An 11,650-nucleotide genomic window follows, 5' to 3' on the forward strand; every position below is an offset into this window, starting at 1 on the left:
GGTACATTTTTTTGTTCACATTTACCTGTTTATTAAAATTGCTGTCAATGTTCATTAAAATAAGCCCTCCCCTGAAAATAAGCCCTCTGGTGTTTTTCTGTCCAAAAAAAGTAATAAGACAGTGTACCACCATCTTGACTCCGCCCTGGAGTTCAATTTAACAAGCTTTTATTAAGCATGTACTTTTTATTAAGCATGTACATGTTCTTTTCAGAACCCAGGGAGATAATGATAAAATGAAAGGCAGACTCTCCCCTCAATTGATTGTCTTTTAGCTAGAGGATACATGGAAATAAAGAAGTAATGGCACTTATTACAATCTCCTGTATATAGTTGGATTAACTACAGTACTAGATTTTAAATCCCTTGTTGACCACATTTGTCAGTATGTATATACATTGCTACATCTAGTACAGTTTCTTGTATGTAATAACACCTCTTCTTTATACAGTGACTTGAAGATCCATTTTTCATGACACCCTGCAAAGTAGCTACAGCAAGTGTTTTCCCATATTACAAATGAGGAAATTGAGGCTCAGAAAGGTTCTTACTTGCCCAAGGTCACACCACTAGATTGTGTGGAACCAGGTCTTTTTAAGCAGTGTAGGGTAATGGAAAAGCACTGGACCAGGAATCAGGAGAAAATTGACCCACCTTGAACACCTCCTAGCTCTTTGACTGGAGCTGTTTCCTTTTCTGTAAAGGAGGAATAATAAGAGCTGTTGGACATAGCTCTCAGGGTTGAAACAGCAAGGCTCAGATGAAAAAATGTATATGACATGCTTTATAAGTCTTAAGGGTTTTTCTTTAAAAATTGTTACAAGGGAGAGCTCAGCAGGTGAGGGAAAAGGGAGAGTAAGATATATATGGAAGTTTGTCTTTCATTTTGGAAGAAGACCAGCGATATCAGGAAGGTGATATCTTGACTTTGAAAGTGAATTGGATTTAAGTGAGGCAGAGCTGTGCAAAGTCACCAGCGTCACCTTCTCCTCCAGGCTCATCTGAGTTCAGTGGCAAGACATATGTCATAATGACTGGAGATAACTCAGAATGCCATGGGAGACCAAAAGCTAAGGTCTGTCCCAGGTCTCAGTTTGTCTGAGGCAATGCCCATTCAGTATGGCCTCTTTTACCTGGGTGAAAAAAAAATTTAGTCTGGGAAGGGAAAACCCTCAGGATTTCTGGCCAAAACAGAAACAATTGCTATTTACACTCAACTCTGAGCCAAACATGCTGTGAAGTGATCTTGTGAGCAATAAGGTAAGTATCCTACCCTACACCTACCAACTATAAAGCATTCATTGCATGTAAAGTTGGACTGCCATTGGTGTGGTTGGATTCTTGTCCTTTACTCTTCACGTTGTTAGATGTCTTTTCTCAGGAAGTGGATGCTAAGTGGATGAATGAATGCATTTAGCTCTTGCCTTGAACATTTACCACCAATTTGGCTGCAAACAACTCTTTTTTTATTGCTTTTTATTACAGCCTAATGCCTCAGGAATTTTTTTTTTTTACTTTTTTCTCTTTCACATTTCATTTTGATAGGATCATGTAGCCAAAACTTAGTCCTCTATTTGCTACAAAGATAACATTTCTAAGAAAAATGCACGGGATTAAGAAAGAACTAACTTCAAATTAGACACATGATCAAGTAAACGTATAAAATAGATATTGAGCTCTTCCATAAAACCTCTAGCACCTTACATATTATAACCAAAGAATAAATTATTATTTTAAAATGTGATTGCTTTGGATCTTAGTTTTACTTTACAAAGTGTAATCATTTACTTGCAGTGTTTTACCTGTATTTTCATTTGATTTGCCAGCATTGCACAATTTTGTCACTTGATGGCGCCAAAAAAGGAAGAATAGAAAACTGTATTTTGAAATATGTGTGCAATGTTTATGAAGAAGTCCCAGACTATTCTTTCTATCTGAACTTGCTTAAAAATTAATCATTTCTTCTTTAATAGTTAAATCTCATTGTAACTGTCAGTGAGGTAAATTATCTCTCATTCTAGGTAATAATTGAGTTAGGGAGATTAGGTAAATTTCCAGAATTACACAGCTAATTTAGACCTAGCTTCTACCACTTTCAGGCACACTAGCCACTTGGTACCACGTGAATCTTTTAATACTACGAAGCATCAGCTGTGACAAATCTAAGGCTCCCCACTTTGAGGTTCACTGCTTTTTATGGCACTGTTCCCTAACATGTAGTTCTCTTTGGATGCTCTGGATATTATAAGGCAGGATTCTAGACTATTCCCTTTTGATTAGTAACTGGAATTATTTTAATGCAATGTTGACTTTTTGCTATAAAAATTCTTATCTCCTGGAAGCTGTCTTACTAGTCCTCAGCTCAGATGCCTCTAGAGGTAAGGGTAAGAGCATATCCAAGCTCCAAAGATCCCCAGGAACACATAACCTCTGCCTTTCTTTATAGAGCTTGATTCTGGCTGCACGGAGTCTTCCTCATCCTTGTAGCTGCTTGCATTTGTCTTCCCAAACTTGTTCTTATTCACTGTGTACTTACATATGTCCTTATTGGCTTCCTCATTAGAATGCAGCCTCCTGTTGTTCCATTCTTTATATTCTTATCTCCAGCACTTAGCATAATGCCTGGTGTGGGTTATGGACTTAAAGACAGGAAAAACCCTACCAACCTAGCCCACAGATAGGATTTGGTAGTAGAAGGAGCAATCAGAAGATTGAATTAGAGTCCCATTTTTGATACTCATTACATGACCCTCAGCAAGTTCATTAAGGAATCTGTGCCTCAGTTTCCTGTCTCTTTGTTATCTACCTCACAGGGTTCTCGCAAGGAAAACCCTTGGCAAACATTAAAACACTGTTCACATGTGAATTATTATTGGTATGCTATAATTATCAAAATCTACTTTTGAATGTAGATGGGGATTGGTGCTTAAGGATATCACTCCAGTTTTGTAGACACACAGACAAGTGAGGTTAAATACCTAGGGTCACTCAGCTAGTCTCTGGTAGAGTCAGAAATAAGCCTTTGTTGTCTATACTACTGGTTTTGACATTAAATTATATAATAATTGAACTGTTACTAAAAGCAGCCTTCTTCAGGACTTATGCTCATTTGTCTTTAGGCTGCATCCTTGATAGGATAGCCCATTATAAAAACTTTTAGCCAGTGGTAGTGAGGTATAGTGGGCCAGGCCCAGAAGCATTGTAAGATCATTTCTTGGGCTGGCTGGGCTTGGTTCCAGAGCCTTTGAGAAGTACAGCCTCGAGGTTAAAACAGGGAGTAGGACAGGAGGGAGGACTATGAGGTAGGTCTTTATAAGGAATGACTCTGAGCTGCCATGCCAAACTTGGTCCAGACTATCTCTGGTGCTTCTTCCTAATAATAGCCCTAAGAAAAGGGTCTACTCTTTCTTGCCCTTTTGGTTATTTTTAGTTCTATGGTTTCAGTAGTCAGGTGAAACTGGGTGTGGAAATGTCTAAATGAATAGCTGACAACAAGGGCCATTTAAAGCCTCTTGAACTATTTTTGGACTGAAAGCTTTGGTGAGTGGACATTTGTGTAGGAGATAGCTTGGCCCCCTGGCATATGACGTTGGTGTTTTTTCTTTAGTAAAAAAAATTAAGCAACAGTTTCATCTTTCAAGGGGGAAATAGCCTACACTTTCTGTCCTCTCACTCTCAACTCCTTACAATCTGGCTTCCAACCTTAACATTCCACAGAGACTATTCTCTCCAAAGTTACCAGTGACCTCTCAGTTGCCAAATCCAGTGGCCTTTTCTCAGTCCTCATTCTCCTTGACCTTTCAGAAGCCTTTGACACAGTTGGTCACCTTCTTCTTGATATTCTCTTCCCCCTAGGTTTTCAGGACACCACCCATTCTCTTTTGGTTTTCCTCCTACCTATCAGACCACTCCTCAGTATCCTTTGCTGGATCTTCTTCCAGATCTCTTCCTCTAACTGTAGGTGTCCCCCAAGGTTCTGTTCTAGCTTTTCTCCTCTCTCTGTACTACTTCACCATCTCTAGGCTGACAGTTCTCAAATCTGCCATTCCTTCTCCAAAGTCACTGCTGATCCAACCTTACATTTCCAACTGCCTTTCATACATCTCAAACTGGATGTCCAGTAGACATCTTACACCAAACATGTCCAAGAAAACTCCTTCTCTTTCCCTCTAAACCCTACTCCCTCTTACTGTGCAGGGCAACATTATTCATCCTCCTTCCCCAAGCTCACAACCTTTGAGTCATCCTTTACTATCTCTCCTCACCCATATCAAAGCTGTTGTCAAGACCTGTCAATTTTACTTTTGCAACATCTCTTGAAAAACCCACCCTCACCCCCTCCTCTCCTCTGACACTCCCACCAGCCTGCTGGAGACCCTATCACTTTTACGCTTTTACTGCTTTTACAGTTGTAGTAGGTTACTAGTGGATCTGCCTGCCTCAAATATCTTCCTATTCTAATCCATCTTCCATTCAGCCACTAAAGTGATTTTCCTAAAGTGAAGGTCTGACCATGTCCCTCCCTCTTCCCCCACCACATGAACTCCCTGGCTCACTATTGCCTCTGGGAGCAAATACAAACACCTTTGGTGTTCAAAGCCCTTCATAATCTAGCCCCTTCCTACCTTCCCAGTCTTCTTTTGAAACCTTTCTCCTCTCCACCTATTCTTTGATCTGGTGACACTGGCTTCCTTGCTATACCATGAATAAGACATTCTGTCTCTCTGTTCAGGGCATTTTCTCTGATTGTCTCTTCCCCCTCCCACCCCCACCCCCCCCACCCTCCACACATACTTTAAATGCTCCTCACCTTAGATGTATAATATGAAGACATAGTGGACTAAGTCAACATGTCTTTGGGACATCTTCCAGAAATTTACCTACTAATGTTCCTGGCATCCTTTTAAGTCCCAGCTAAATATCCATTCTCTACAGGAAGGCTTTCCTAACTACTACAAATTCTAGTGCCATTTCTCTTTTAGTTATTTCCTTTGTATCCTGTATATAGGTAGCTTGTGTATATTTGCTTTGTTTGTCATCTCCCTCATTAGATTGTGAGCTCCTTGAGGGCAGAGACTGGCTTTTGTCTCTCTTTGCATCCCTAGCACTTAGCACAGTGCCTAGTGCATAATAGACAATAAACATTTATTGACTGACTTAAGAAGTTAAGAACTCAAGCCTGAAGTACTTTGTATACTTGCTGACCCAGATAACAACTGGAACTCTCTGCTTTCCCAATATAACAGACTATGGAATCAGGGAAGATAGAAAAGATTACCTTGGGGCGGCTAGGTTGTGGAGTGAATAGAGCACTGGCCCTGGAGTCAGGAGGACCTGAGTTCAAATCTAGCCTGAGACACAACACTTACTAGCCGTGTGACCTTGGGCAAGTTGCTTAACCCCAATTGCCCCATCAAAAAAAAAGCAAAAAAAAAAAAAAGATTACCTTGTAGCAATGAGGTCCCATCTTAGATTCTTTAATATGAAGGCATAATGGACCTAGTCACCATGGTGGTAGGACATCTTCCAGCAATGTAGGGATAGGTTCAGAAAAGGAAAATTTGAGGGGCAGGGAGAAAACAGTAACCCACGATTCGGGATTGGCAGGCCATAAACACAGTAGGTAAGGGGGCAAAGAATTCTAGAACAAAGGGTAATATATGATTGAACTGGTTAATTATAGAATCAAGACCATGAAGGGAACAATTAGCCCAAACTACTGTGGCAAGGTGTTAGGCCAAGAGGAAGCTGAATCAACTCAGGCCATAGTCTCCCCAGCCAACTAAGTCTTGGGGACAGCTTTATTGCTTTTAGGGAAAAACTTAGTAGGGGCCCTAGTCCTGTCCGGTTTGGGGGAGAATGAAAAGACAAACTAGCACTGGAAAAGTCTACTGTAGAGAGAACAAGGTTTCTGTGAACACTAGAACATGGATAAAGTATGAGAGGAAGCAATATAGGAAAGGAAAGTTTTGTTAACACAAAGTTGGGGTTCTGGAGGGCACAATAGAAGGGAAGGTGAATGAGGATAGAACCTGAGAATCTCCTTGTAATAATCTCCTGCTCTTCTAGAAATTATTATACTGAAAGTCAAATTATATCCCTTACATCCCTTACGCAAACTATATCCTTTACAAGTTATATACACAGTAATCTCTTACTGAATTGTGGAAGACCCATATTTATGATACGTGTGTTAATTATCTCTCTCAGTGCTGTTGCATTTTACTATGGTATGCCCCTCTTTATTATTGTGAATCCTACAACAGTGGTGTCAAACTTAAGTAGAAGTCAGACCCACTAGATCATGCAGAAAGATCTCAGCAGGTAATATAAAGACTTTTTAAAAAGTGTAGTATTACAGCCCCCTCCTACCATCACCCCCAAGTCTTCTCTTATCCAGGTTAAACATTCCTATTTCTTTTTAAAGGTCCTCTTATCACAGAATTTATGGTCTCCTCTTCTCTCTTTTGGACATATACCACACTTGTCAATGTCCCTTGTAAAGTGCCCACTACTGGACACAATGGTTCAGATGGGATCTGACCAGGGCAGACCTAATTCTTTGTATCTGTTAACACAATCTAACATCACATTGGTTCTTTTGGCTCTGCATGGCAATGTGGATTCATATTTGACTTGAAATCCACCAGCATTCACAAGTCTTCTTCAACTGAATTGCTTTCTGTCCATACCTCCCTTGTATTAGACGTATAGTTATTTCTTTAAATACAAGTATAATACTTTAAAAAAAGTGTAGTATTATCTATATATTTTATTGTATCTTATCTAAAGACAAGTATAATGCTTTTAAAAAGTGTAGTATTATCTATATATTTTATTATATCTTATCTATTTTGGTATTTCCAAATTACATTTTAATCTCTTTTGGGCAGCACTCAGAAGTGTTGTGAGCCATGTGAAGCTGTGTTTGACCTCTGTCCCAGACTCCAAAATATTGTTACTTCACTATATTCTCTTGAAGGTAATAAGCATGCTAGGTAATAGTCTCATACTTCTCCAGTTTTGTTTGTTTTCAAAATAGGTGAAAAGAAACTTGGTACTGTTATTACTCCAGATACTTGGAAGGATGGAGCAAGGAACACTACAGGTATTGCATCTTTGAGAAAATAACCTAAATGCTGATTCTGCTGACGTGAATTCAGCTATTTTCAATAATGTATTAATTCCACTTTTGCAGTATAGACAGTATCTTGCAAAGTATTTAAATATCTTTTTAAAAATTTGTTGAATATTTGAATATAGTTATCCTTGACAATTCTGTGGTGTTTTTCATTCAGCCATCTCAATTAAAACGAGCAATTCAATCTATTAGGAGGTCAAATGGCATGTCTTACATGTATTATCTCTATGTCATTGAAATGCAGAGTATAAATGATTTGTGAAAAGTTAGAACAAGAAGCTATTAAGGAATTTTATTTTCTCTCAGGTTTTTTACTTGGTTTCACATAGTTAAGAGTAGTGCATCCTCTGACAAGGGAGATGGGTCATTATTTCATGGAAAGGATATTATGAGTAGCGGAGTGTGGCCTCTTGTGAGGCAGTGGGGCATCATGGGGAAAAAGCTCAGTGAAATGAGAGCCTCTCAGATCCCTCACAGGGGTGTGATCATTTGTAGGGCACGTAAGCTCTCAACTTCATGTATCTTCATTGTCAAGCTGAGCAGCAGCACTTCAGACTCTTGACTTTTTAAGAGTGTAACAAAGAAAAGCACTTTGTAAAATAAAGCACAACAGAAATTGGAGTTAGTCTTGGCTTCCCAGTTTGTTTATTGTTTGAATGAAAAAAGTGACCTCAACACATGGAATTTAATTTTATTGGAAAACCACTTGAAGTAGTTGTTTATTGAATGAACGAAAAAACTGTATTGTCATCATATGTCTATGGGGCAGACAGGGTGCCCGGCGCCACGATAATTGTCCCGGTGCTCACAGAACTAATGAAGTTAAATGTGGTGTCGGATTCTCCAGCATCCAGAAGGTGTCATTAGCCCTTCCCACAAATGTGTATTACTTCATAAATAAAGTCATTCAAGTGGGCTCTTAAAATTTGACTTTTAAATCCGGTTTTGGGGAGTTTTTCCATGAAGGTTATTTGATACAAAGCAAGACTTCAAAGAATGAACTTTTTAACTGATTGTGTTGGTATTAGATAATTAACCAAAATAAATTTCTGTTTCGTTCATGCATAGAAAGTGGTGGAAGGAAATTAAATGAAAACAAGGCTTTGACTTCAAAGAAAGCAAGGTGAGTAGTAGAGCCTTATTAAAATTACAAGGGAAATTTTCATTACTCCTAATGTTAAGCCATTGAGGGCAAATTTGATAAGCACTTATGATAAAGGTATTTCTAGCATATATGTCCATAATAGGAATAGGGAAATCCTGGTACATAATCTTACTTGTTTGTTGGCATGCCTAGCTAGTGCCAGCTGAGGGTGAGCTCTCATTACCTACATGCTCTCCCTACTTACATGTTATATTCCTGCTCAACTCCTACATATGTGGGTTCTCTTTTCCCAAACATGAAAAATTAATGCTGCACCCTTCTTGTAATGGTACTAGAAGACATGATCATTGCATTCATTTTCTAGTTTAGCTCTAGGACACAAACTACTAAATAGTAAAACAGCTGTATTAGTCTAAATGTAAACCAAAGTTTTCCTCAAAATCTTGTATAAAATACACAAGGCCTAAAATTGGTGTTAACCTACATATGTTTCCTTTTACATATATATAAAACCTATATATATTTCCTTTCAGATAGTTACCATTTTAGGGATGTGTCCTATATTTCAACCCTTATATTGACTTCATCATAATATGTAGAGTATGTCAGTTTTACATCAGAGGTGTTAAATTTGCTTCTGAGGCCTGAATGATTAAAGTGCAATTGGGAAATGTTCAACAAAAATATACTACAGTATAAGTACTGTTAATTTGTTGTTTTCTGAGTCCGTATGCAACCCTTTGAGTTTGACACTAGTGGACTACATTATCTTTGTTGATTCATTGCTTTCCTTTGTTGTTCACATTACCATTGGCTCCCACATTGTGCAGCTCTCTATTTCTTTTAATTCTGTGATATTCTCAAGCTAGGAAAATTATTTTTTGAGATCCCACTTAAAAAAAATATAATAGTATCTGCCTTAAGTTATGATTCTAATTTCATTCATGCTTCCAAGGTTGTACCAAGGAAAATAAACCCTGAAAAAATATCCTTAAAGTTGAATACATCAAGCTAGTTGAAGGCAAAGTTCATGTATGTTTCTTATATTTTATATGTAGCTAAAGCCATCTGTTTTGGGGAAAACAAACTCACCAAACAAGACCTACAGTTTCGTCACTAACTTAATATCTTTTGTTGCCTCTACTTAGAGAAGCTTATAACTGACATATTTTAGAATTTGCAAAGCACTTACATTACTTTATTTGGGCCTTATAGCAACCCTGTGAGGCATATACCATAGATAATTATTATCTCCATTTTATGGATGAGGAAATGGGCTTAGGGATGTTAAGTGATTTGTCCACGGTCACACGTGGGCCAAGGCAGAGTTTGATCCCAGGTCTTCTCTACCTGGTCTGGCAGCACTGGTCCTCTCAATAATCATGGTTGATTCTCACTGTATGTTTTCATAAGAAGTCTTAAACCAAGAGCCAAACATTATACAGGAAGTTTAGTGTGAAGTTGTTCCGCATATCAGTAGCTACATGTATCTTACTTTTCTCTTTTTTTTCTCCTTATCCAGATTTGACCCATATGGAAAGAATAAGTTCTCCACTTGTAGAATTTGTAAAAGTTCTGTGCATCAGCCAGGTTCTCATTACTGCCAAGGCTGTGCTTACAAAAAGGGTAAGTTTGTTTCATTCTTGTCTTGCATTTATAGAAAATTTTATAGTTGGGTGACTCTACAAAAGGACATATCCATTAATAAACATTGATACCTTGTTTTTTTCTTCCGAAAGTCAAGAAAATCTAACATAGAATTTGGCCATTGCTAAAATTTCTGTTTTCTTATTCTCTTTCTGATAAAATAAAACTTTATAATCTTCAGAATTTCCCTAAAGAAACCAAGCAACTGCTGTTATGACAGAGACTGACGACATGATGCATGCCTTATTTTCTTTTATTTCAGGCATCTGCTCAATGTGTGGGAAAAAGGTTTTGGATACCAAGAACTACAAGCAAACATCTGTCTAGTTGCACTGATTGACTTTCCAGCTTCCACTTTTATATTTCTATATGATTTTAATTTTCTTCTATATGTTTTCCAAGGTATAACTTGTACATACTGGTTTTAAAACAATATTTCAAGGTAAATGACTAATACTAGACCAGTGTTCAGAGTCTTCCTCTTTTCTTTCAAGAAACCCTGAATAGTCTAAAATATAACTACTGTCTAATTGATAACATTTTTACAAACATTTTACTAGGTTTAATTAATAGGGCAGATTTAATGAAAAGGTTTTTCCAATCCTTCGTGCACTTTGTGTTTAACTATATTTAGTTAAATCATTTCCCCCTTTTTTTCTGTAGATATTTTTGCCAAAGGGATGGGAATGTTAGAAGTTTGCTAATATTGCCCTGACAACAGTAAGCCTTGGCAAGAGAGATCATTATTTGTTTCCTGTGACAGGCATACGTGGCTCTTAGCACCAGCATCCGAAAAGGCAGCTAACCCTTGACATTTTAATAGGACTTTAGCAGAGACTGTGGGAGCTAATGTAGCCATTCTACTTTTCCACCTACTGATTAGACTGTACTGGAGAGGGTTTGGAAGTTTTAATTTTAGGATTTTTAGTCCTGTAGAAAAGGAAAAGAGTGCTTCTAGGGAATAGCAAAAATAGAATGAATACTTCTCCTGTCCCCTTGCCTCAGTTTTCCCTAGCCCCTAGGCAGATAAAGCCCAGGAATAGCTCAGAAGCAGTAGTATTTCTGTGAATTCAGCCAGTGTTAGGAAAAGCCAGGAGAGTGGTGCCTGTCTGTGTTGACCAATATGGAGACATCATTATTATTTGTGAAAGCCCCAGAAACAGAGATCTCCCTCTTCCCCCACAAACAGCAATAATAGGAATCCTGTAGATGTTATGAATGGATAAACATTGCCAGAATTTTGTATGTAAAGTCCTCTAAATCCAGTAGTGGATATCAAGGAAGAATGTTCTTGCTGTACCATAGGTTTGGGATCTCTCCTGTTGAAAGTAGGTGCTTTTTGGGAGATAATTATGCAGCAAGGTAAAAATCTTTTTTCCTTTAAAAAGTTGGGGTGTATGAGAACTATACATGGAACTGATGGGAGTCCTTACAGGTCTAGAATGTGGGGTGTAAGTACTCTACTTGTGATTTAAGTTTTGAAATGATTATGAAAAGTAATTAAAGTTGTATTTGACATTTAATTGTTCTATAGTTCCTTTTGTGAAACTTTTTTTTTCAGGATTTATATTTATAATGCTTTCCAGCCATGACTTTGTTGTGTGATAGGCAAGTCAGGAACACATTTCCCCAAGATCATCATTGCACGTTGGTTCTCAGATAACAAAAACCAATTTGAATGTCAGAATTACAGCATGATGACTTAAATTATCTCTAAGGAAAGGAAGAAAAACCAGAATCCTCTTTTTCATATTTTG

The 11,650-nt window shown here is 37.9% G+C and overlaps 1 protein-coding gene across 2 annotated transcripts in view; it reads left to right on the forward strand.

Annotated features, from left to right (window-relative positions):
• The window catches only part of CRIPT (CXXC repeat containing interactor of PDZ3 domain), a 15,945-nt gene extending 4,529 nt beyond the window's left edge, over positions 1-11,416 (forward strand). Inside the window, exons 2-5 of one of the 2 annotated variants that reach the window (XM_069071632.1) lie at positions 7,043-7,108; positions 8,210-8,264; positions 9,769-9,872; positions 10,156-11,416. In XM_069071632.1, the coding sequence (XP_068927733.1) occupies positions 7,043-7,108; positions 8,210-8,264; positions 9,769-9,872; positions 10,156-10,220 (290 nt within the window). In that variant the 3' untranslated portion in view covers positions 10,221-11,416. Of the gene's footprint in view, positions 1-7,021; positions 7,109-8,209; positions 8,265-9,768; positions 9,873-10,155 lie in introns of both variants that reach the window. The other variant, XM_069071631.1, reaches the window with a different exon arrangement.
• The last annotated feature ends 234 nt before the right edge of the window (positions 11,417-11,650 follow it).

Source organism: Petaurus breviceps, unplaced genomic scaffold, assembly GCF_028583685.1.
Source record: "Petaurus breviceps papuanus isolate PSGF00001 unplaced genomic scaffold, PetGlider_PUasm1.0 90842, whole genome shotgun sequence".
NCBI classification, from domain to species: Eukaryota; Metazoa; Chordata; class Mammalia; order Diprotodontia; family Petauridae; genus Petaurus; species Petaurus breviceps.